The 27,741-nt window shown below is 31.2% G+C and overlaps 2 protein-coding genes across 2 annotated transcripts; both read left to right on the top strand.

Annotated features, from left to right (window-relative positions):
- The first annotated feature begins 11,732 nt into the window (after positions 1 to 11,732).
- LOC117921489 (acid phosphatase 1-like) lies at positions 11,733 to 13,079 on the top strand. Its single transcript, XM_034839370.1, has 3 exons — positions 11,733 to 12,145; positions 12,244 to 12,453; positions 12,821 to 13,079. Exons 1-3 carry the CDS (start codon positions 11,763 to 11,765, stop codon positions 12,993 to 12,995), a joined length of 768 nt encoding a protein of 255 aa, XP_034695261.1. The 5' UTR covers positions 11,733 to 11,762; the 3' UTR covers positions 12,996 to 13,079.
- Positions 13,080 to 17,403: 4,324 nt separating this feature from the next.
- LOC117921900 (acid phosphatase 1-like) lies at positions 17,404 to 19,668 on the top strand. Its single transcript, XM_034839847.1, has 4 exons — positions 17,404 to 17,544; positions 18,253 to 18,314; positions 18,387 to 18,566; positions 19,494 to 19,668. Exons 1-4 carry the CDS (start codon positions 17,404 to 17,406, stop codon positions 19,666 to 19,668), a joined length of 558 nt encoding a protein of 185 aa, XP_034695738.1.
- Positions 19,669 to 27,741: the final 8,073 nt, after the last annotated feature.

Here is a 27,741-nt window from a genome sequence, read left to right as displayed (position 1 = left end):
TATAGTTTAGTTCATTAATAAAATTGATCCCATGTTTGAAAGTTTCAGTTTTTTTTTTAGTTTGCTTTGATTTAATAATTTATATTCATTATTTTAGGTGCTTTTATAGTTTTAGTTTATTAATAAAATTGATTTCATGTTTGAAAGTTCATATTTTTAGTATCCCATGTTTGGAAGTTTATATTTTTAGTATTCTTTGATTTAGTGTGATTCATTTTAATTAGTTTAGATACTTTTATAATTTTAGTTCGTTAATAAAATTGATTCTATATTAAAAGTTCATGTTTTTAGTTTACTTTTGATTTAGTTTAATTCATCTATTTAGTTGAAATACATTTATAGTTTTAGTTCATTGATAAAATTGATTCCATGTTTGAAAGTTTGCGTTTTTAGGTTACTTTAATTTAATTTGATTCATTATAGTTAGTTTAGATATTTTTTATAGTTTAGTTCATTAATAAAATTGATCCCATGTTTGAAAGTTTCAGTTTTTTTTAGTTTGCTTTGATTTAATAATTTATATTCATTATTTTAGGTGTTTTTATAGTTTTAGTTTATTAATAAAATTGATTTCATGTTTGGAAGTTCATATTTTTAGTATCCCATGTTTGGAAGTTCATATTTTTAGTATTCTTTGATTTAATGTGATTCATTTTAATTAGTTTAGATACTTTATAATTTTAGTTCGTTAATAAAATTGATTCTATATTAAAAGTTCATGTCTTTAGTTTACTTTTGATTTAGTTTAATTCATCTATTTAGTTCAAATACATTTATAGCTGTAGTTCATTGATAAAATTGATTCCATGTTTGAAAGTTTGCGTTTTTAGGTTACTTTAATTTAATTTGATTCATTATAGTTAGTTTAGATATTTTTTTTAGTTTAGTTCATTAATAAAATTGATCCCATGTTTGAAAGTTTCAGTTTTTTTTTTAGTTTGCTTTGATTTAATAATTTATATTCATTATTTTAGGTGTTTTTATAGTCTTAGTTTATTAATAAAATTGATTTCATGTTTGGAAGTTCATATTTTTAGTATTCTTTGATTTAATTTGGTTCCTTTTAATTAGTTTATGTGTTTTTATAGTTTTATTTATTTATTGATAAAATTGATTCTCTATTTAAAAGTTCATGTTTTTAGTGTACTTTGATTTAATTTAATTCATCTATTTAGTTTAGACACTTTTATAATTTTTGGTTCATCAATAAAATTAATTATATGCTTGAAAGTACATATCTTTAGTTTGCTTTGATTTAGTTTGGCTCATTTTAATTAGCTTAAGCACTTTTATAATTGTAATTCATTAGTAAAATTAATTCTATGTTTGAAAGTTACGTTTTTAGTTTAATCTAGTCAAACTCGTTTTAATTAGTTTAGGTACTTCTATAATTTTAGTTCCCTACCTGAATTGATCCATTTTTAGTTTTTGTTTCAAAATCATTAATGTTAGATCCTGATCACCCTTATCTAAATTTATATGCTTTTAAAATCCTAGCGGTTGGTTCATAAATCGATACCTTGTTAGTTTGTCTAATTTAGAATGCCTTGCCCGTTGCTTTAGTGATCCTTCATTTAATTTGATTTTCTTTTTGAGGCTTGTGGAAACTCATGAAGATTAGCCTCCATTCTCACCTTCAATTTTCTTGGTCGTAAAAGATTCTACTTTGTGATTTTGTTCTCTTTTGTTTTGCTTGGTATTTTGATTCATACACTTTATTGCTTTCAAATTAATTTCTTTTTTAAAAAAAATATAAAACTATTCTCAAAATCTCATTTTCTTTAAAAATCCATTTCAAAAATTCATTTAGAGTTTCTTAGAGTCAAAAGATCCCCTTAACAATCCATTTTAAAAAATTCATTTAGAGTTCTTAGAATCAAAATCTCATTTTTTTAAAAATAATGTGCAACCATGTTTTGATCGGTTCACATCTTTCAAATAAAATTACAGTTTTGAATAAAACACGAATCAAAGCTTGTGGTCCCAAATAAATGGGATAATTCTAAGCTAAATTCGTGTATATCGATTGGGGAATTGGTGAAACCCCTACATAAGAAAATCTTTTCAAAATTTATTTTTGTTGCCACATTTGACACTTGTTGAAATCACGTCCATCTATTTTTTAGGAATTATATACAAGATGTATGTGATAATTGATTATTCTGTATACTTTGATCACTTTTGCTATGCTAATTAGATAACGAGCATGCTAGGATTTCTATATTTTATTATTTGTTATCTAACCCCTTACAACTTGAGGAAGCACGTTACAAATTATATATGCTATCCAGGTATGTCCTCTATCACCTACTTTCTGAATTATGTGAATATGCTTGTCATTGTGAAATAATGCTTATGTCTAATAATGCTTGAGTGTTCTGCTATATATGTTTCATTGTTTGATTATTTCTAATAAAATACATGCTGGATGATATATTGTTTAAATTAACTATCGATGTTTTATGATAGCGCTTGAGAAGCGGTCCAGGTACGCATCCTAACCTTTCTTTATTATGATTTGATCTTGTTTGGCATGCTATTTTTTTATAACCACCTAGCCTACTTAGGTATCCATAATTAACCGATTAATTGCCACATTTCCCTCAACTTAGTCAGTAGAAACCTTTTTAGGGCTTAGAGGGGTGCTACCTCCTAAAGGTACCTTCCCAATAAGTAACCTGATCCCCGGACCAAGACTCGGGTTTTTCAAAGACATGCCTTTTTTCCAAAAATTATGGAGTCACATTTTAGGGTTTTTCTTTCTTGTTTTATTTTCCCTTTAAAATAAAAATAAAATAAGTGGCGACTCCAATTTTTCTAAAAATTAATTTTTCACAAATAAAAAGCGAGTCTCGCCGATCGAGTGGGGACGCACGTGAAAAATGCGGGTCCACAGTGTCAAACTTAATTATACTACTCACTTTTTTCCCATGACCATGTGAGAGATGACGGGGAATTTTAAAAGGTATTTTAGGTATTCTACACTTATATTAGTTTATCCTTTTTTTTTTATTATATAAGAAATTATTAGGGTGATAGATTTTCTATGTGAGGGAAAAACTAGAGGAGAGACTATTATTGTAAGGTATGATATTATATTATATATATATATATATATATATATATATATACATATATATTGCAAAATCTGCAACAATAAAGTGAATTAACATGGTTTTTACATTGAAAGTGAACCACCATAAATCTTAGAAAAACTTTGTCTATTTTCTGTTTATGATATGTAATTGTTATCATAAATAGGGATTTACTCCTAACATAGATAGTTGAACACTCTGGTGTAGTAGTCCCTTTGTGTGACCACAATCTCTAATGAAAGCACTATAAGATTGGCATATAATCTAAAACATATTGACATATGTAATACCAAGTTTCAATATAATCTTCCTGATTTTTAACCTTTGCATTGGGGTTAGCTTGCCTTGTTCAATGAATGATCAAGAAAGAATGGCTTATGACCACATACAAATTTCAGTGGTGGGACAATGATTTTCCTTGAAAAGTCCCTTTTTTTATTTTTTTTGTTAACTAGGCACTGTTAACATGTGATTCTATAGGAGAAGCCATAAATGAAAAACCATATCCACTCTTCAGATGTCAATCACATAGTGTGGAAAAAAGAATCTGTTCATGACTTGTAGCTTATGTTTAATTTTCAAAAAGTATTTAGAAAAGAAAAAAAATATTAAAGAAAATAATTTTCCCATATTTGATTTTATTATAAAAAATGTAAAAGAAAATCAAATATAATTTAAACTATTAAGAAATTTATATATTTTTAAATTATTTAATTTTTATATATATAAAGTTAAATAAGTGAAAAAAGTTTGAAGTAATATATAAAAATAATTTATTAACTTTAAATCTATTTTTTATTTTCTTTGACTTTTTTCCTTCTACTTTTCCTCTATTTTCTGTCCCTCATAATTTTTTTCCTTTAAGCTTTGTAGGAACAAACGGTCATAGGAATTGTAAAAAATACCACTCCAATGAGGTTACATAAAAGTGTTAGTTACCAAATGCAAATAAGTTCAGTTATTCTAACTACAAATGGTAGTGTTGGATCGTGCTTTGAACATCTCATTGAAAACCAATTGGTATTTAGTGATGGTAAGCCAAACTTTTTCTACATATTACACTTCATGGGTTTGTTCTACGAGTCATCATTTAGGTGTCTCCAGACTTGAGAGTTGTATTGTTGCACTTCAATACAGTGAATACTATATTATACATATATAATATCGTAGTTACTCATCCCCTTTTCTTGTATCGTACTCACTAGAGAGCAAAATATTTATCAATATCCTTGTGTCACTATTCCATAGCAGGGCATTAATACATTGCAGCTAAGATTCATAGGAATATGGTCTATGAAGTTTGAAGGAAATGGTCCTGTTTGCAAATATTTGGTTATGATTCAAAATTTTGGTTATCTTTAATCAAGCCACCCATAAAGATTCACTTATAGCCAACCATGTTATCAATGTTTGGACAGTGACTATTTGAAGGGTCTTTGTCTGAAATGGTCCCTGCTGTCTGCAAATGCCTTTACAGACAAGGAAAAAGCCATGTTCAATCTTCCAAGTCTCAACCACATAGTGAGGAAAAAAAAAATCTGTGGGTGAGAAGGAGCACTAAGATGAGGTTACATGGTGAGTGTTACATACCAAAGATATCATAACCTTTGGTGAGATGAGGGCCAAATCTTACAGGATCTTTACGCTTAGAAGAATGGTTTTGGAATTCGCCTCTGTTCCCAAATGTTGCAGCTACTGCAAATCAACACTCTCCAACATCGTCATATAAAAGAATCCTATGCTATTCATAATAATATAGCTACTTTTCCCCTTTCTTCTGTCTCTATATTCCACAGCATTATGTCATGGACTTAGGCGTTTGAGCAGGGTGTGACAAATTAGCTGAAATTAACACACTGCAGCTAAGATTTGTAGGTGCATGGTTTGAGCAATTTGGAGGAAATAATAGATTGCTGGCCCTGGTGCTTTCTTCCTTACCTTATCCAGTGAGTTCGTCCAAAGTTTGGCTTGTAACCACACACACATACTAAATACCACGTTTTCAATATTCGAATAGTGACCTTGTGGCCACAAAGGGTGTGGGTATCTACCAGTCTCATAACAGACAAAACGATTTGAAGGAACCAATATATGCAGTTGTCCTTGGTGTCTGATATTCTATATTTGGCCTGCCCTACCTCATCTGATGAGTGTGCCATAAAAATTAGCTTATGACCACACACACATGCTCTACTTCATCTAATGACCTCCCCACAAAGTTTGCTTCATCATAACCACACACATATACCAATGTTGCGTGTCATGTTTCTTCTATCTCTATATTCCACAGCATTATGTCATGGACTTAGGCCTTTGAGCAGGGTGTGACAAATTAGCTGAAATTAACACACTGCAGCTAAGATTTGTAGGTGCATGGTTTGAGCAGTTTGGAGGAAATAATAGATTGCTGGCCATGGTGCTTTCTTCCTTACCTTATCCAGTGAGTTCGTCCAAAGTTTGGCTTGTAACCACACACACATACTAAATACCACGTTTTCAATATTCAAACAGTGACCTTTTGGCCACAAAGGGTGTGGCTATCTACCAGTCTCATAATAGACAAAATGATTTAAAGGAGCCAATATATGCAGTTGTCCTTGGTGTCTGATCTTCTTTATTTGGCCTGCCCTACCTCATCTGATGAGTGTGCCACAAAAATTAGCTTATGACCACACACATGCTCTACTTCATCTAATGACCTCCCCACAAAGTTTGCTTCATCATAACCACACACATATACCAATGTTGCGTGTCATGTTTCTAAAAAGCTAGCTCTTCCAAATAACACAACTCTAATCAGAAAGAAACCATGAAAGGTAAAACCTTGTGCCTTTCTCCTCATCTATGGGTTATATGGAGGTTCTGCTACATTTTCAGTACATGTGCTGATGAATATGCCACATTTCCAACCACAGGGGTCCGTCTCAAATCTCAATATTGCTAACTCAGTGAGTGAGAAGCCTCCAAATAGAAGCACAAAACTTGAGATTATAGCTCTTACTGTAATGTTAAGCTACCAACTTTGAGTTCACTAACATGTAATATAATTAAATAGTTCCTAGTTAACATTGGAATTAAATTAAATGTAGAAATTTTAACATCAAATATCTATATAAATATGATAAAAATCAATAGCCCCACATTGAAAGCAAGCTTCATGATCAGGCTGAATTCATAGGTATGTGCGGGTGGGGAGCATTTCATGGATTGAAATGAAAGTCGACATTTTCAAAGGCATTATTATTTACTGTCTAAATACAAAGTTCAGTAACAATGAAAAATATGCAAACCATGTGAAGCTCACCACCAAGGCCAGATTCTCTAATGAGTTCAATGCCAGTGGGAATAGGAAACTCCAAGAAGCTGAAGAAAACAAAGTCTGATGTGTCCATTATTGATTACATTGTCTTGGAGCTTTAGATCACTTTGCTTCATGAGAGAACCTAACAGATAAAGAGAGCAAATGGTCAGTTTATTAGGATCGTCACCTAGCTCTGATACAATCTATTAGGATCAAGGACTAACCCATCTATCTCATCTGACAACCAATTAGTCTTCAGATTAGATGGCTAAGTCCCTGATCCTAACAATTCAAGGGGAGCAAGGATTATTCATGGCTTTGAATTAATAAAATGTTGTTAATCCTAAACTATTTTAGATCTAGAATGCTCATGGGGAGTTACTCAAATTTAGTCTTGGAACAGCTTCTATAAGCAACTTGACATTTATGTCTAAACTACTTTCCTCATATTCTCACCCCTGGCTTCTTATTGTCAAGCATTTGCTCTCATCATTCCTTCCTTCTCCAACAAATCTTATTTCTCTGTTTAGGCTCAACAGTTGCAAGGCACGTTAATGATTGCTACTAGCTCGAGTCCATATCATGAGGTCAGGAGATGTCACAAGAGAACCACAAGTTTTACAAGATTCCACTTGAAGAGCATGTTATCACAATTTGGAGCTGTGATTATGAGAGAATAGGAGCGATTCCTTCACCCAATGTTAAAATAGAAACTATTTAATCATATTACATGTTGGTAGCTTAACATTACGGGAAGAGCTATAATCTCAAGTTTTGCCCTCCTATTTTGGGGCTTCTCGCTCGATGAGCTAGCAATATTGACATTTGAGACTGACCCTTGTGGATGGAAATGCAGCATATTCATCGGCACATGTCCATTGGACGGTAGCAAAGCATCAATAATACAGCTCATACATGAGGACAAGTGCACCAGATTTTTGGTTATTACCACTTTGGTATATTACATATTTGCAAGAGTCACTGTCCCAACTTTAGAACTTGGCACACGACATTGATATATGCGTGTGATTATGAGGCAAACTTTGTGGGGAAGTCATTGGAGGAAGTAGCTAGGGTATGTGTGTGTGGTTACAAGCCGTACTTGATAGGAACTCACTGGATAAGGTAAGTCCAATATGGCTCACAAATTAGGCGAATTGGCCACCATTTTTTTTTTTTCTATTTTGTCCATGATAACAAATATAGATGGATAAGACCTCCATGTAGCATCTTTTACCTTTACAGCTGTTTCTTTGATATCTGTCACCTGATTTTCAGTCCCCTATTAACATATGGAATAGACTATTATGAATAGATGAAATCTTTGGTATTTAACACTGCCATGTAACCTCATTTTAGTGTTGTTTTTTCACAGAATCTTTTTCTCACTATGGGGTTGAGATTTGAGGAGTGAATATGGCTTTTTCCTTGTGTGTAAAGAAAAACATTTGAAGGGCTGTAGGGGCCTCTCAGATAGAATCACTGTCCAAACATTGAAAACATGGGCCATCTGAAGAGACTACCATGTGTAGACCAAGTGCTTTTTTTTTCTTTCTTTTTTTTAAAGGTGACATGGTCCACTGACAGTACTTAATCTTCTTTTAGAGAAAAAAAAAACACCACCCATGCTTTTTCTGGTGAGATTGGAAGGTGGAAATGTTTTGTGCTTTCTCGGATTCTCTGAATGATGAAGCTGTTGAAAGGGTTGATCAAAGGGTTCTGCAGTCACTAAAAGAAGTGTTCAGACAAATGGACCCTTCAAGTAAGAGTCATTGTCCCTAAATTTGGTATATTTGTGTGGTAAAAAACCAATTTTTATGGGAAATTCATTGGATGAATTAGGAAAACACCGATATAGATCATAGACATGGAGAACTATAAACAGTTTTAATATATAAAATATAAGAGATTTTGAGTGTATTTAATAATGATTTTAAGAAATATTTTTAACCTTTTTAACCCTTAAATAATAAAAATTTCAAGTATTAGAAAGATTAGAAGTGCTTCGTAAATCACTATCAAACAAATTCTTCTTTTCATGTGGCTTGTTTTCCAATTTGAGTTGTAAGAGTTATATATATTCTCCCATGTAGTTTATGAATTTGGCCTTATTTTCTTTTAATGCTATGTTTGATTACCAGGAAAGCGAAGAAAAAAGAGATGTGTCAATTATACCATTACCCTTCATACGGAACATTAATATTATAATAGACTATACAAAATACAAAAATAAATAAATATTTTTAAATTATTATTTTTTAATAAAAATTAGAATAATTTAAATGAATTTAAATAGCACATAAAATAATTTGATAACTTTAAGTTTATTTATTATTTTTTTTTTAAGTAGAGCTAAGTGTTATTAGGGAGAGCCACTGTCCCGGCTTTAAAAACTTAAAGTTATGAGGCCACTCATCAGATGAGGTAGGGAAAGGCCACACCCAAGGACAACTGCATATAGCTTTAAAGCTATACTTGCTCCTCTAAAAGATAATGACTTCCTGTGCTTGTACGGATCATTTTGTCTGCCATGAGACTGCTAGGTACCTACACCCTTTTGGCCAAAATACATGGTAAATGCAGCGGTATGTGTTTGTGGTTACAGGCCAAACTTGGTGGGAACTCACCGGATAAGGGAAGGAAAAAGGCAATATGGCTCATAAATTAGGAGAATTGCCTACCATTTTGTTCCATTTTTATGAATGATAACAAATGTAGATGAAATGTATTTACTATTAGATGAAATGTTGGAGAGTGTTCATTTCTCAATACCCCTGTTAAACTTTTAGGCTTTGAGTTAACACTCTCCCTCAAGTACGACCCCATACTTGCATGTGGAGGGTTAGACAAACCAATGAGCAAACAACTGTACATAAATATGTGATGAGACTATAACACATGACCTCCCGTCAAACAAAACTCTGATATCATATAATAATTTTTGAATTATTTATTTCTCAAGTGTCTAACAATTTTGCATATTTTTCATCCTCTTTATTTTTATATTTATATGAAGTGCCAATAATTAACTCTCATCTTTTTGCTCTTTAGAAAATTTGTCATCACATCACTCCAATACAAATAATTTTTTTCCATTCAATCTCATACTAATAAATTGAAAGGAATCATCTATTTCTCCAACAATGACGAATAATCAACAAACAATCACCAAACAAAAGAAAACATATATGAATAAAAAAAAAATATGAAATCAAATAATAACATCAAATAGGAAAAACTATGCGATCTCTCATGGTGAAGATCTACGATTAGACGTGGCATAAAAAAAATTAAAAAATTAAAAATTTGTGCTGCCCCCAGCCAGCATTAGGCCTGAATAGAGGCGAATTGGTAAATTATTTGCAACCCTCATCTCTCCTTGAAGTCATATTATTCCATTTAACCTCATTTTAGTCATATTTTTCATGATTCTTATAGTTATATTTGGTTCTGGAAAGCACTATAAAAAGAAAAAAAAAAAAAAAAACTCAAGAAAATGACTTTATCATATTTGGTTGTACCATAGAAAACACCAAAAAAAAAAATTCAAATATAATTAAAATTTACTAGAAATTTATATATTTTAAATTATTTAATCTTTATATCGAAATTTTAATTAAGTAAAATATGTTTGAAGTAACATATAAAAATAATTTATATCGACTTTAAATCTATTTTTCATTTTTTTTCTTATTTTCTAATTTTTCTTTTTATTTTTTTCCTTTATATTTTTCCTCAAATTTTTGGTGAAGCAAATATAGCCAAGAATCATCCACAATTTTTTTTTTTTTTTTTTTCTCCACTGTGGTTGACATTTGAAGAGTGGATGTGGTCCTTCATCAGGCATGCATGCACTGATATCTGTAAGTGGTCATAATCCAATCTTTATGGATCACTCATTGAATAAGGAAGGATAATCCCAATATGCAGCTTCATGGCTTCATGGTGAAAGCTTAGTTACTGCAGAAGGTAAAACAGGAGGCTGCAGAAACCAGGACTAATGGGAATGCAAATTAAAGGCAGACATAAGGACTACTGCACCACATTGTTCAGTTGTCTGGACCCTTGGCAATATGACAACATGATACACATATGGTCCAATAGTGCATGGATCTTTTGATTGCTCTCATTGAAGTTATTTCTTTGGTTCAAATCACCTGTTATACTCTATAGACCAAAATGATTTTACTTGTACTAGGTCATAATTATGTTAATTGTTGTTAATTCTATATGGAATAGCTCTCTTCCATCCTTCGTGTAAGAGTGTGTTTGGCAATATTCTATTCGAAATGATTTTAGTAAAAGATATTTTTTTAAAAATGTTTTTAGGAGAATCACATATCAAGTGTTTTTTAAAGTGTGTTTGAGAATGATTTTAAAAAGCGTTTCTAGCGTTTCAAGCATTTCTAACACTTAAATGATAAAAATTCTCAAATATTCGAAATATTAAAAACATTTCCTAGAATCACTATCAAACAAACTCTTATAAAACATTAAAAGTGGTTTTTCAACTTTTAAAAAATATTTTCTAAATTTTATCAAATGTCTAATGTTTCTTCAAAAATACTTTTTATACTAGAAATGTTTTTTAAAAACACTACCAAACAAACTCTTAATATAAGAATGATCAATGCAGTGACACATGCCTATGAAAGTAGCTTAATTTGTTAATGATTCCACTAAAAATAATGGGAAAAAAATTCATAAGATATTGCAGCATGTTTCTCCATAATGCTTAATAGACGATAGTCCAATATGGAATACAGATTAAGAAGGATATGGATGGTTAGGATTTGTTTTAAAATGTTTTTTAAAATAGTTCTTGAAAAATGGTTTCTGAAAACAGTTTTAGAAAAACAATTGTTTGATGTTTTCTAAAACAAAAAGTTTGTTTAGAAATTTGGAATGTTCTCGATGTCTCATGGGTTTCTAATATTTCTTAAAAATAACTTTTATTTATACTACTTCATTTTCAATCTTTCTCAATAAACAATCTCATAAATTGAAAACAATAAAAAACAATTAAAATATATTATCTAAATCAACTCTCAAACACGTTTTACTACGAATGATTGACATTAATCAAACCTACTTTCATGTTTATTTATTTATCTATTTTTTTTTTTTTTTTTGTGAACAACTAAAAAAACCTTTCTTAAAAGCAATTCTCAAAAGTAGCCTTACATTCCGAGCGACAATAAGTGATTAAGGTCCACCACCATGGTGAAGTACCCCACCTTACCATAATGCTCATCATTACTGCAGTAGATAGCTGAAGTAAACACCATCTCCATTTTCACTTGCTGGAGCCTATATAAATTCATGTAAATTGGGTGGTTTCTCCACGACCACCACAGTACTACAACATGGGAAGAGTGGCCCTGTTGCTCTTTCTTTTTGCCCTTACTGTTGAGCTTTCCTTGGGAATATCCCATGAAATCCACCTCCTCCGGCCACGACTTGCCTCCGGTGGCCACCCTGCTTCGGGTCTTTCCTGCCCGAGCTGGAGACTTGCAGTGGAAACCAACAACATTATAAACTGGGACACTGTTCCACAAGCATGTGAAAGCTATGTGGGGCATTACATGCTCGGCCACCAATACCGGCAAGACTCGAGAGTGGTGGTATATGAGGCAATTGCTTATGCTGAAAGCCTCAAGTTGGGTGGAGATGGCAAGGACGTATGGGTGTTTGATATAGATGAGACAACTCTTTCTAATCTGCCTTACTATGCTGAAAACGGATTTGGGTAACTTTAGCATCTACAAACATGAATATTCCTGATTTTTCTGGCCAATATTCATGTATGTGCTATGTTTTTACGTGAATCTTCTCTTGAAATTTCAGGGCTGAAGTCTTCAATTCGACGTCGTTCAATGAATGGGTCATGAAAGGGAAGGCACCAGCACTGCCGGAAAGTCTTAAGCTGTACAACAAGCTGGTGTCCCTGGGGATTAAAGTTGTGTTCTTAACAGGAAAAGGAGAAGACGAGAGAAACGTCACAGTAGCCAATTTAAAGAAGGTGGGATACCATACTTGGGAGAAGCTCATACTCAGGTAAGCAAATAGTTAAAATCAAGGTCCAAATTGAGATCACATATAAGATAGGGTTGGAGGGTTTAACAGTAAAACTCCCTTATGCCCTGCATTTTGGGTAGCAACCCCCATCAATGATGTTGATATGTGTCGGGCTGCGACAATGTTTACTCCTGGGAAAATAATGGCTCAAAAAGCAAAATCCTGTTATAAGCCTCAGGATAGCTAGAAGCCTTGTGCGACAATTTTTTTCACCCCATGACAGTGAATTGATTTTTAGATGAAAATGAGTAAAGAAATGGACATTTTTGTTACTAAATATTAATTTTAATATTTGATGATTTTATTTTTCTTTATTAATTTTTTTTTATTGTTGTTCTTGTTGTAGGAAATCATCTGATGAAAGTACAGCACTTGTGTACAAATCAAATCAAAGGAAAAAGGTTGAGGAGAGTGGATACAGAATAGTTGGAAACATGGGTGATCAATGGAGTGATATCTTGGGAACTAATAGAGGGAATAGGACTTTTAAGTTGCCTGATCCAATGTATTACATTGCTTGAAACTTTGAACAAGCTATTGTTATCACTTATCATCGTTGTTGTTTCCCTAGTTTATTAACAATAAGAATTCATGCTTTATCTCAACATTTTTTCCTTTTCTTTTTCTCAGTAAAAAATGAGAGGACACGAATTTCCTTCTTGTTAAAGCCCAAAAAGCAAAATTATCCAAATATTATGTTTCAATCACCCCTAACAAGAAGATCACAAACAAAACGGAGAAACTCGCATTATGAAAGGAATATATGGAGAAACCTAAAATACTCTTTTGGTGTAGGCATAGACGAGGAATGAAAGGAGAAACTCATTTAATGTAAAAAAGAAAAAAAAAATAGAGAAATTCATGATGTTTAAAGCAGAGAATGAAGAAACCTAAGTTACTACATTAGTAGATCCACATATAATTGCCAAAAAAAAACACCCACACAATGTTAAGGAATGGTAAAACATCGAAGGTTAGGTATTAAAAAAATTCAAATGAAAAAAACTTCTTTTAAAATGGGAAATTAGTTAGAAACTAATGTGTTTAATATGGAGAAGAAAAGTTCTTATAAACTTCTCAATATAAAGATTGGATAGATGGAAAAGGAGAAAAAAAACTTCTCATTAGAGACTTGTCATGGTACCAAAGACATAAAAGCTCTCACAAAACTATAAATATGTCAACCTTGAGTTTATTAATCTACAATCAACAAATGATGAATTTTGAATCTCCCTTCTCTAGTATGTTCAACCAATCTTTACCTAACAAGCTAGGTCAAAGTAGTTATTTGATCTAGAAATCCCAAGATCTATTGGCAATTCAAGGACAAAATCTATATGGATTTACCAATGGTACAATAAAATGTTCTTCATAGTTTATTGATGTAGTTCTAGGCTCTTCTCATTCATGCAAAATCACAAATCAAGAATATAAATTATGGCATCAATAAGATCAACCTGTAACAAGTTGTTTATCATCTTCAATATCTTAAGGACTACTTGTTGAGATGATAAGTTGTTCCATAAGTTTAGAGGTGTGGATCACCTTGGATCAACCTTTTGCTTCCAATCAAAGGCAAGAGAGTGTTGCAACTGTATAGCCAACTTCAATCAATCAATAAAAAGTACCCTTCAACAATGTCAAATTATTTTTGAAAAGGTAAAAAATATTGTTGACAATTTTGTAGTTATAGGCATCCTAGGGTTGGTAATGGGTCATGTTGTGTCATATTAAGACAAGAAATAGTGAAAATTTATTGAACTTGAATACAACCAATATAATAATTGTGTCTGAATGACTTGACACAAATATGGCTCGTGAATTATATAGATAATATGATTCATCCCATAATCTGTTTAATAAATGGGTTAAGTTAAATTGTATATAAATTGACACAAATAATCCATTAACACACATTATTCATACGATTATAACATGTTTCATCTATTTTAAATTTAAACTTTATAAATATATTATTTTGAAATCATTTTTAGTTGATTTAACTTTTCAAGTTGAATTTTTAAAAATTTTAATTATAAGTAAAATAAAAAGTTAAATTTTATACTAGTTTTTTATTTTATTTAATGTTTTACTTATAAAATATTTTAAATCCATATAACAAAATATATAATAAAAAATACTAGGTTAGTTATTTAACTATATGTGACATTTATAATGAAAAAATAATTTTCATTACAGAAGCCCAATAAGGAAATTCCTATTTGGAAACCCCACTTGTTGTAGAACCCTAGCACACTTAGAGAGAAAAGAAAGCCTAACACAATCAAGGGAAATGACTCTTCTTTGGTACAAGAAATTTCTTAGATTTAGAGGTAAGCTTTTTTTTTTTTTTAATGGCTTTAGTTTTTGCAATCTTTTTTTTTTTTCAAATAAAAATATATATATATATAATTAGATTTAAAGGTAGTACATGCTATTCTATGTGGTTTTCTTCACTTCTTGTTACCTTATAGTCATTTCATGGTAGTCCATTGTCACTCATTTGATATTATTTTTGAGCCACCTTTGAAGATTCACTGTTGATGAATTTTTTTATAGATCCCAAATGTGGCCTTAGTGGCACCCTAACATAGCTCACTTAGTTACATTTTAAGTCTAGCTCACTTAGTGGCACCTTAGCTTAGCTCTCCTAATGGCACATTTACTTAGTTGACTTAGTTGCATTTTAGGTTTAGCTCACTTGTTTGCATTTTAGATTTAGTTTAGTTAGCCTAACTCACATAGTTGCATTTTCGGAAATTTTTTATGGGCTCTAATCTCATGATCGTCAAAGTATCAACAATTACTGTGTGTTTATGGGCTCTAATCTCATCTCATGGTCTTTTACAAAGCAAAAAATTGTATCTCACTCCATTGTTGAGTTTGATTGCAAATGGTATTGTTGAACTGAGTTGGATTGGCTCTTTTTTTTTTTAGAACTCAACATTGTCACCAGCTTTATTCATTAGTGTCAACTATATGACTGCCAATCCAGTCTTTCTTGATCGAAGAAAGCATGTCGGGATTGACTTTCATTTTGTCTAAGAAAAGATGGTTCCAAAAACTCTTGTTGTGCCTTATACTCCCTCTATCGATCAGCTTGCTGATTATCTCACCAAAGCTCTTCCTATTCAGCGATTTCTTCATTTTTGAAACAAACTCACAGTCCTTACTAGGCCTCTGAGTTTGCAAGAAGGGCGTGAGGGGGTGTGGATAAATAGAGTGAGACACATCAATAAAGTTTTAATTTTAGCTATATTCAGGTTTTGGTCCCTCTATTCTATAAGGCCATGTGTACAGATTGTTAGCCTTATACATTCACTGTATATAGCTCTCTTTTATGGAAAGCACAACACAATAACAAAACTATTACAACTTTTTCCTTTGTTTTCTTCTCCCTTCTTCTTCCTCTTCATGAGCTTAAAAGCTTTCTTTTTCTTTGTGAAGTTTTTTGAATTAGGGTTTTAAAAGGATGATTCTTGAGAAAATATCTAAATTGAGAAGTAAAAATCTATTTGGAACTTTGTTTCTTTATTTTTCCACATGGTCGAATTTCCTCTTTGACAACAAGAAGGCATTTTATTGAAAGGCCCTTGGCAAAAGGGTTTTATCCTATGTACACATAAGTCCCCAAGACACTATCGGTACCTTAAACTTCACTGTTACATACTAAGAGGATCTTTGGTAAAATTTAATATTTATTACTTAATAACTTAAGTTGACTTTAAGTTAAATTGTTATTAAATTATTGATTTGAATTTATGACTTATTTTTTACTTTAAATATTAAGGTTATTTTGGTAAATTTAACTTAAAAGTTATTGTAAATTATCAAATAAACATATTTCCCTCGTTAATTTTAGTTAATATTTATACTTTCAATAATCTTAAATAATAAATTTATCTATTAAATATTCATCTTTGAAGTATTGTAAATATATAAAATAATTACAAAAATAGTTATTATAAAAAATGAGTTCTAAATGTAAAATTATAATTGTGAAATATATTCTCACTAAACATGAGTAAATGAGACAGAAGAGACTTGAGATTAAAAATAAGTTAATTTATTTTGACTTAATACTTGAAGTTGTTTTTTACTTTAAGTTGCGATATTAAATTATTTTATCAAACATGCTTAATTTACTTAAATAACTTAAATTAAATCGTTAAGTCATATTAAGTTATTAAGTTGATTTACCAAACACCCTCTAAATTTAGAAAAAATTATGAGTTACAAAATAAAGGAGCTAGAGGGGATGCAAACATTTTTCATGTGGCTTGTTTTCTAGTTTGAGTTGTAAGATTTCTGTTCTCCTGTGCAGTATATGAATTTGGCCTCATTTTCTCAAATGCTATGTTTGGTTGCTAGGAAAGAATAGGAAAAAGAAATGTATCACTTACACTGTTACTCCTTTCTTGAATGAAAAATAGCAACCATTTAATCATATCAAATGTTAGTGAACTTAAAGTTGGTAGCTTAACATTATAGTAAGAGCTATAATCTCAAGTTTATGCTCCTATTTGGAGGCTTCTCACTCACTGAGTTAGCAATATTGAGATTGGAGACCTACCCTTGTGGTTGGAAATGTTGCTTATTCATCAGCACATGTAGTAAAATGTAACTCATAGATGAGGAAAAGTGCACAAGATTTTACCTTTGATCATGGCTTCTTTTTTCTTAGAGATTTGTGTAGAAGTCATTGGATGAAGTAGAGCATATGTCTGGGTTCATAAGCAAATTTTTATGTGACACTCATCAGATGAGATAGGAGAAGGCTAAAAATAGAAGATCAGACACCAAGGACAACTGCAGATATTGGCTCCTTTAAATGGTTTTGTCTGTCATGAGACTGGTAGATACCTACACCCTTTATGGCCATAAAAGTCACTATTCTCTATTCAAATATGGAAAAGGTACAGGGGTAGTATGTGTTTGTGGTTACAAGCTGAACTTGATAAGATCTCACTGGATAAGGTAAGGAATAAGCCACCAGGGCCAGCAATGCTTCATCATAAGGAAATCTTTAGTTACCAAAGTAGGCAACAAGCCATTGTGGCCCCCTTGGCTGTATGTTCAGAATTAAGTTAATCCACTGCTGTGGAACATAGTGGCACAAGGATATTGGTAAATATTTTGCAGAATTTACTGAGTAAGATTCATGAAAAAGAAACGTGTAGTTATGCTATTATGTATAACATAGTATTCACTGCATTTGGGGTGCAACAATGCAACTGTTAAGCCTGGGATGGATAACCAAATGATAACTCTTATAATAGACCCGTGAGGTCATGTGATATAGAATGTCATAAAAGATTTGACTTACCCTCATTAGACACTAATTGATTTTCAGATGAGATAATGGAATCCCGATCCAATATTACCATTTGTAGTTAGAATAATTGAGCTTGTTTGCGTTTGGGAATAGAGGCAAATAGGTGAACTATTATGCAAAGCAAAGAGAGATCTGTATGTGTTTGCCCTCATCTCTCCTTGAAGTCAGATTGAAATAGTCATCTATAGACTCTTTTTCCCACTCTGCTTGAAATTTGAAGATTGGATATGGTAAAATGAGACTAATGTGGTCCATTGGAGGCTGTAGGTAAAAGACACTACAGGTCACACAGAAGGACACTAGTGGCCCAGAGTGGTAGGTGTCCAGACTCAAGACACTTGGCACTATTATAACATGAGCCAAATGTGGTCCAACATGGGAAGAGTGGCGAAGAGTGGCTCTATTGCTCTTTCTTTTTGCCGTTACTGTTGAACTCTCTCTAGGAATATCCCATGAAATTCACCCTCTCCGCCCACGACTTGGCTCCGGGGCCGCCAACCTGCAGGTATTGAATATTTCCTGCAGTGGAAACAAACAACATTATTGGGTGGTATGGTGTGCCACAAACATGTAAAAGATATGTAGGGAATTACATGCTTGGCACCCAATACCGGGACGACTCAAGACTGGTGGTGTATGAGGCAATTGCTTATGCTGAAAGCCTCAAGTTGGTTGGAGATGGCAAGGACGTATGGGTGTTTGATATAGATGAGACAACTCTTTCTAATCTGCCTTACTATGTTGACAATGGACTTGGGTAAATTTAGTATTTGCATTACTATATAGCACTAGAGCCAATTTGCCACTGGTTGTATATTACGCACCAAATATATTTATATATATATATATATATATATATATAATAAACATTATCGTATAAACAAAATATTAAAATAATATTTTAAAGAACAAATTAATTATAATTACTTTATAATTAAATGAAAATATTTCATTTCATTTATTAGCAAAAACATAAAAATTATCATGATAATTTTCTTCGTAATGTTTTTAATATAATTAATATATTAATTAAATATTAAAAAATTATACCTTTATCATAATTTATTTTATATCATTTAATACAATTAAATTAAATATATCGTAATTTTAATATTAAATATATTTTAAGACTAAACATATTATAATCAAATATTATAATATTATTATCGAATAATATTTGATGTAATTTAATAATCAATGTATACTTAACAAATTTATATTTTTTATTGATACATACAATATTATTATCAAATATGATAAATTATATTATATATATTTATATTTTTATAAATTTTAATCAATTTAGGTCCACAAATATTTAATGTCAAAATATTTGCCAATATATCTCTTATATATCAGTAAAATCGAAGTACTGATATATTCATAATTACTCATATTTTCATCCTTAGTATGTGTTGGGGTCGGGACAATGTCACTTCTTGAAAAATGATGGCTCCAAAAGTAAAACTTTGTCATAGGCCTCGATATGGGTGATGTAAAGCCTACTCTTAAGGTCTAGGTATCGGTATAAACTCTTATGGATGTGATGTTTATTTTTCACTTATAATGATCAATTGATTTTTAAATGAAATGATTAAAGAAATGAGCATTCTTGTTACTAAATATTTATTATTACTTTTATCATTTGATGATATGTTTTTAAACTTTTTTTTTTTTTTTGTAGGGGATCATCAGAGACAGGTACTGCACTTGTGTACAAATCAAATAAAAGGAAAATGCTTGAGCAAAATGGATATAGAATAGTAGGAAACATTGGTGATCAATGGAGTGGTATCTTGGGAACCAATACAGGATATAGGACTTTTAAGTTGCCTGATCCAATGTATTACGTTGCTTGAAACTTTGAACAAGTAATTGTAATTACTTGTTATCATTTCCTGTGTTTCCGTGGTTTATTAATAATAAGACTTCTTGATTCATTTCAACATGTTTTCCTTTTCTTATTCTTATTAATCAAATAGGAGTGTAGGAGTTTTCCTTTGCTTGTTAAGGCCCGCAAAAACCAATTGACAATCCAAATATTGTGTTTTAATGACCCATAACAAGGAGAGAACAAAATGGACAAACCCCTGATGTGGTGATGAAGCTCACATTATAACAGGATTATATGGAGAAACCTAAAATACTCCATCTAGGCATGGAGGAATGAACGGAGAAACTCATTTAATGTAAGAAACGAATGAAGAAACTCATGGTGTTGAAAGGAGAAAATGAAGAAACCTTAATTACTAAATTTGTAGATCCACATATAGTTTGCCAAACAATGAGGGGAAACAAAACTGTGAAACATTGAAAGCTAAGTTCTGAAGTCCTTTATGAAGAAAGAGAACGAAATTTGGAATGACGTTTTAAAAATAATTCTTGCTTGTTACTATATGTTTGAAATTTCAAAATGACATTAATTTAAGTCCTACTCGGTCATTAATTAACTTTCGAAGCTAGTTAGAATTGAATTCATTAGAGTTGGATTTAATAGTTTCATTAATATTCTTTTAAAATAGGAGATTAGATAGATAATAATGTGTTCAATATTGATAAGAGAAGTTCTTATAATTTTTTTTTAATTAAAGATTGGATAGATGAAAAAGGACAAAATCCTTTTCTTACTATAGACTAATATACAAGTAAAGGGGTGTTTGGTACGTCGGAATAGGGAATGGAAATAAATATTTTGTTTCCATTCCTATTTCTTAGTGGATAGAAATGAATTTGATGATTCCATTTAGGGGGTGTTTGGTATGTCGGAATAAGGAATGGAAACGAATATTTTGTTTCCATTCCTATTTCTTAGTGGAAAGAAATGAATTTGATGATTCCATTTCTAGCATTTGGATGAACTTAGGAATGCAATATTGGAATGATTATTTGTTTCCATTCCAATGTTTGATAATAATAGGAATGGAAATGAAAAATAAATAAATTTACAATAATATCCTTACATATAATTTTAATTTTTTTTATTTTAAAAATAAATAAATTTTGAGAGTTTTTTTGTTATTAAATAATAAGAGTAAAAAAATATATATATACTTAATAAATAAAAAATTAACTATAAAAAAACGTATAACCCTAATGTACAAATATTCAATTATTATTTTTATTAAAAATTTGAATAATTTTTCATGCTTAAATAGTTATAAAATGATATTTTACCAATATATATCTATATATATATATATATATATATATATATATATATATATATATATATATATATTATAATATTTAAATTTTCAAAGCTAGCAAATGTTTTTCCTATTTCCAAAAAATGAAATAAAAGAATTCAAATTTCATTCTAATTTTCAACAAGTATCATATCTGATAAAAGTTATAACCTTAAAAAAATTTAAATATTCATTTTTTTTAATCAAAATTTAAAATAATTTGTCATGCAAAAAAAGTTATAGAATTATATTTTACAAAGAAAAAAAAAAGAGAAAAAAAATATAAGAATATATAAATTGTCAAAGCTACCAAATACTTATTTCTTATTTGCAAAAAAGGAAATAAAAAAACACAAACTTCATTCTAGTTCTCAATATAAGTACCATATCTACTAAAATCTACAACTAGTATATCCTCCAAAATTAAGCCATCAAATCAATAAAAAAGTTCATAGGAAATTGATGAAACAAAATCCAACCTAAAATTTCTATCAATCCAACCTAAAGACAATAAATCAACAAGGCTGCAACATGGAGATTCATGGGGTTTGAAGAAGTTGTTTCACCCATTCAACCTTGAGATCTTCATCTAAATTTAACAAAAGTTTGACTTTCATCGAGTCATTCATAATAATTTGACTTAACTTCAATATGTCCAACCTATTAAGATTAGGAAGTTTCTCCAATTCACCAACCACTCTATTTTCCCTTTCCGTCTGTTGGTTGAAGTTACCAACAAGGCTCTCTAATGCATTGCATGTTCTTGCCATTCGGATTATGCTAATGAACCCTAACAATAAATAAGGTTACAACTTTTATCAGGGCTCAAATCCATGAACGTGCCCAAGATCCAGAAGTCAAAGTTCGTGAAGTGATTGATGGTGACGAAAATGGTTTGTTATATGCATGCAACAGGTAATCAAGAGCCCAGGCCATGAACTCGTGAGGACACTTGAGATCGAAAATTGTAACTTTCATAACATTAATAAAAAATAAAAAAAAGAAGTAGAAAAAGAAAGACAAATACAAGATTCCAAACACAAATTAATAAAAAATAATAATCTATTTATAGAGAAGAAGAAAGACAAATAAAGAAGTAGAAGAAGAAAGAGAGAAGAAGGTAAACCTGATCGGAGATGTAGAAGGAAGTTTTCAGAATCTAATTGTTGTGAACAATGACGAATCCTAGATCCAACAATCAAAATAAACACCCAAAACCCTAAAAATTAGAAATTGAATTTTTTTTTTTAAATGTCGTGGAAGGTTTTTCAGTTTGGGAGAATCACTTGTTGTAGAGAAGTAGATGATGAATGAGACTCTAACTTTGCAAAGAAGATAAGCATCGGGCTTGAAGAATGAGATAAGAGGGTAAAATAGTAAATTTAGGTTATTTTATATTATCAAATGGATTTAATGAATCAAAATACCACCTATTTTTTATGAATTCAAATCCGACTTATAAGTGGAATTTGATTTCTACCTGAATCATTTTTTATTCCATTTCCGCCTTCTTAATATTTATCCAAACATAGGAATAAGGGAGAAAAGGAATGAGATGTCTATTCCCACTCCCTATTCCCATGTACCAAACACCCCCTTATAGTATTTGGATGAACTTAGGAATGCAATATTGGAATGACTTTGTTTCCATTCCAATTTTTGATAATAATAGGAATGGAAATGAAAAATAAATAAATTTACAATAATATCCTTCCATATAATTTAAATTTTTTTAAAAAAAAAAATTAATTTTGAGAGTTTTTTGTTATTAAATAATAAGACTAAAAAAATATATATACTCAATAAATAAAAAATTAACCATAAAAAAAATAATATAACCCTAATGTACAAATATTCAATTATCATTTTTATTAAAAATTTGAATAATTTGTCATGCTTGAGTAGTTATAAAATTATATTTTACCAAAAAAAGAAAAAGAAAAAAATATTTACTATAATATTTAAATTCTCAAAGCTATCAAATGTTTTTCCTATTTCCAAAAGAGGAAATAAAAGAATTCAAATTTTATTCAAAACCCTAGAAATTAGAAATTGAATTTTTTTTCTAAATGTAGTGGAAGGTTTGATTGATTTAGTTTAGCTTTGTAAAGAAGATAAACATCGGGCTTGAAGAATGAAATAAGAGGGTAAAATAGTAAATTTAGGTTATTTTATATTATCAAATGGGTTTAATGAATCAGAATACCAGATTTCTGTCTGAATAATTTTTTATTTCATTTATGTCTTCTTAATATTTATCCAAACATAGGAATAAGGGAGAAAAGGAATGAGATGTCTATCCCCACTCCTTATTCCCGTGTACCAAACACCCCCTAAAAGTCTCATCATGGTGTCAAAGTCATAATAGCTTTCAAAAAACAAAAATATGTTAAGATTGAGTTTATTAACCTCGAATCAAAAAATGATGAATTTTGCATCTCCATTCTCTAGCTCGTTGAATCAAACTTTGCCTAACAAGTTAGTTCAAAGTAATTATTTGATCTAGAAATCCCAAGTGTTATTGACAATCAAGGACATAATCTATATGGATTCATCAATGGCATATTAAAATGTCCTTCATAGTTTATTGATGTAGATCTTTGATTCTTACAAAATTAGAGAATGAGACAAACCAAAGAAATTCTACTACATCGATTTTTCAAGTTGTCAAACTTTTATTAATATAGAAATATTTAAATTTCTCAAAAGCATTACTTTTATTTTTCAACAAGCTAATATATATAAGTATATTTTGAATAATCATTAATCAACGTTATGAAATATCTATTTCCTTCTTGAGTTAGAATCCCTTTAAATTTATATAAATATGTATCAATTCTAATAATTTGGTATTGCTCCCAATACTTTTATAAAGCCCTCTTTCTGATTTTAATCATAGCGCATGTTTCATATTTTTTAAAGTTCTTTAAGAATTAATCACTAAAAACTCACTATTCCTACATACTTGCTATTTATATGACATAAATGAGTATGACAAAATTTAAAGAAGAAAGCTTATAATAAATTTTGAAGATGCTTTATTTTCATCATTCAATTTAAATATTCCATCACAACCATAACCTTTGCCCACAAAAATCCCCTTCTTAGAGATTACATATTAGTTAAATTCGATTGTTTGCTTAAACCTGGCCTTATTAAGAAGAAAGCTCGACGTAAGATTCTTTGTCATGGAAAGAGTATAAAACACATCTTTTAAAGTTAATACCCTTTTAAAAGGTGAATTTTAGTTCAACCTCACCACTTTTAAACCTTGAGTAGTGTGTGAATCACCAAGCATAATTGTTTTAGGTGTGTCAAATTTAATTATACTAACTTTTTTCCCATGACCATGTGAGAGATGACGGGGAATTTTAAAAGGTATTTTAGGTATTCTACACTTATAATAGTTTACCCTAATTTTTTTATTATATAAGAAATTATTAGGGTGATAGATTTTCTATGTGAGGGAAAAACTAGAGGAGAGACTATTATTGTAAGGTATGATATTACATTATATATATATATATATATATATATATATATTGCAAAATCTGCAATTAACATGGTTTTTAAATTGAAAGTGAACCACCATAAATCTTAGAAAAACTGTCTATTTTATGTTTATGATATGTTATTGTTATCATAAATAGGGATTTACTCCTAACATAGATAGTTGAACACTCTAGTGTAGTAGTCCCTTTGTGTGATCACAATCTCTAATGAAAGCACTATAAGATTGGCTTATAATCTGAAACATATTGACATATGTAATACCAAGTTTCAATATAATCTTCCTGATTTTTAACCTTTGCATTGGGGTTATCTTGCCTTGTTCAATGAATGATCCAGAAAGAATGGCTTATGACCACATACAAATTTCAGTGGTGGGACAATGATTTTCCTTGAAAGGTCCCTTTTTATTTTTTTATTTTTTTTGTTAACTAGGCACCGTTAACATGTGATTCTATGGGAGAAGCCATAAATGAAAAACCATATCCACTCTTTGGATGTCAATCACATAGTGTCGAAAAAAGAATCTGTTGATGACTCGTAGCTTATGTTTAATTTTCAAAAAGTATTTAGAAAAGAAATTAAAAAAATATTAAAGAAAATAATTTTCCCATATTTGATTTTATTATAAAAAATGTAAAAGAAAATTAAATATAATTTAAATTATTAAGAAATTTATTTATTTTTAAATTATTTAATTTTTATATATAAAAGTTAAATAAGTGAAAAAAGTTTGTAGTAATATATAAAAATAATTTATTAACTTTAAATCTATTTTTTATTTTCTTTGACTTTTTTCTTTCTACTTTTCCTCTATTTTCTTTTTTCCTTTAAGCTTTGTAGGAACAAATAGTCATAGGAACTGTGAAAAATACCACTCCAATGAGGTTACATAAAAGTGTTAGTTACCAAATGCAAATAAGTTCAGTTATTCTAACTACAAATGGTAGTGTTGAATCGTGCTTTGAACATCTCGTTGAAAACCAATTGGGATTTAGTGATGGTAAGCCAAACTTTTTCTACATTACACTTCATGGGTTTGTTCTACAAGTCATCATTTGGGTGTCTCCAGACTTGAGAGTTGTATTGTTGCACTTCAATACAGTGAATACTATATCGTAGTTACTCATCCCCTTTTCTTGTATCGTACTCACTAGAGAGCAAAATATTTATCAATATCCTTGTGTCACTATTCCATAGCAGGGCATTAATACATTACAGCTAAGATTCATAGGAAGATGGTCTATGAAGTTTGAAGGAAATGGTCCTGTTTGCAAATATTTGGTTATGATTCAAAATTTTGGTTATCTTTAATCAAGCCACCCATAAAGATTCACTTATAGCCAACCATGTTATCAATGTTTGGACAGTGACTATTTGAAGGGTCTTTGTCCAAATGGTCCCTGCTATCTGCAAATGCCTTTACAGACAAGGAAAAAGCCATGTTCAATCTAGTCTCAACTATAGAAGTAGTCACAATTTCTGGTCTATATCAACTCTAGCAGTTCCAACTGCAATTGTATTTTGAATGTAGTCCTCCAAATATCTTTCTGTTAGTATTCCTTAAGAATAAGTCAGCTTGAATATTGCTAAAATATAGGATATAATTATTGCTTTCTATTTTGCTTCAATGTATTATTTATACGATTTGTTTCTTAATGAAAAGTCAGTTCACACAATTATCAAACTCTTTATGGTATCAGAGCAGCTTCTCGTTCACTGCTAATTTTTCTTTTCTCATTTTTCCCACTTCCCATACCGTCATGACTACTCTAAACGGTACACCAATTCTACCCACCACCAATGAATCTCAACTCCTCACAATCAACACAGTTGCACAAGCTCCTCTCAAACTTACCTTCTCCAACTATCTCTCATGGAAAATCCAATTTGAAACACTCTTCATTGGCTATGATCTTCTTGGATACATTGATGGATCCAAACCTTGTCCACCCAAAACTCTAACCACAAACAATGTTGACACACCAAATCCTGCCTACACCCTCTGGATTCGCCAAGATCAACTGATTTTGAATGCTCTCATTGGCTTTCTCTCACCCACAATCATCTCATTCATTGCTCGTGCCAATACTTCCAGCGAAGCATGGACTATTCTAGCAAATACCTATGCCAAACCATCTCGTGGTCACATCAAACAGGTAAAAAATCTTCTCAAAAATCCCAGCAAAGGCACTATGACAGTAACTAATTTTCTCCACTCTGTCAGAGCATGCACAGATGAACTTGCCATCTTAGGCGCCCCAATGGAGGAAGAAGATCTTACAGAGAAGATCTTGGATGGACTAGGTGATGAGTACAAAGAACTTGTCCGTGCTGTTCAAGCCCATGACACTTCTATATCATTTGATGAACTTCATGAGAAACTCTTATCCTTTGAAGCCTCTCTCTTAGCCAACACCAAATCTGAGGTAAATCTTCCTATTACTGCTAATCCCACAAATAGGAACAATCCCATGAACACCAACTGGCGGCCACACAAGACCAACACCAACTGGCGTCCCAACCACTCAAACTCTCCGGGTAACACAGGCTGGCGTCCACCTGCAGCCTTCCCTACCCGCCCTCCTATGGCCACCCACTCAGGAACTCCATCTCGCACCAACCGCCCTCCACCCCGTCCATACCAGGGGTTCTGCCAAATCTGTGGCATTCAAGGTCACACTGCCAAGAGATGCCCATCTTTCCAACTTGTACCAGTCCAATCTTCCACTACAAGTGCTACACCACCAGCTAACTTTGCCACACCTTGGCAGCCACGCGCTCACTATGCTGCAAATACCACCACTAATAATCCATCATGGCTATTGGACAGTGGCGCCTCTCATCATGTCACTACCGACTTAAACAACTTCTCTCTTCATACACCATATACTGGATCAGATGATGTTATGATTGGTGATGGTACAGGTTTACTCATCTCTCACACTGGTTCTTCTTCTCTTCCATCATCAACCACCACTTTTACCTTGAATGATGTTCTCTATGTACCATCCATGAAAAAGAACTTAATTTCTATCTCTCAATTTTGCAACTCTAATAATGCTTCTGTTGAATTTTTACCCTCTTGTTTTCATGTGAAGGATCTTCATACGGGGGCAATACTCTTGACGGGCAACACTAAGGATGGAGTGTATGAGTGGCCAGCTGCACAACTTGCCTCTTCTCCAATTCTAGCCTTTTCTCATGTCAAAACCACATCATCAAATTGGCATCATC

This window comes from Vitis riparia, chromosome 9, assembly GCF_004353265.1.
Source record: "Vitis riparia cultivar Riparia Gloire de Montpellier isolate 1030 chromosome 9, EGFV_Vit.rip_1.0, whole genome shotgun sequence".
Lineage (NCBI taxonomy): Eukaryota > Viridiplantae > Streptophyta > Magnoliopsida > Vitales > Vitaceae > Vitis > Vitis riparia.
Note: the sequence above shows the minus strand (reverse complement) of the source record. Positions and strands in the feature narration are given on the sequence as shown.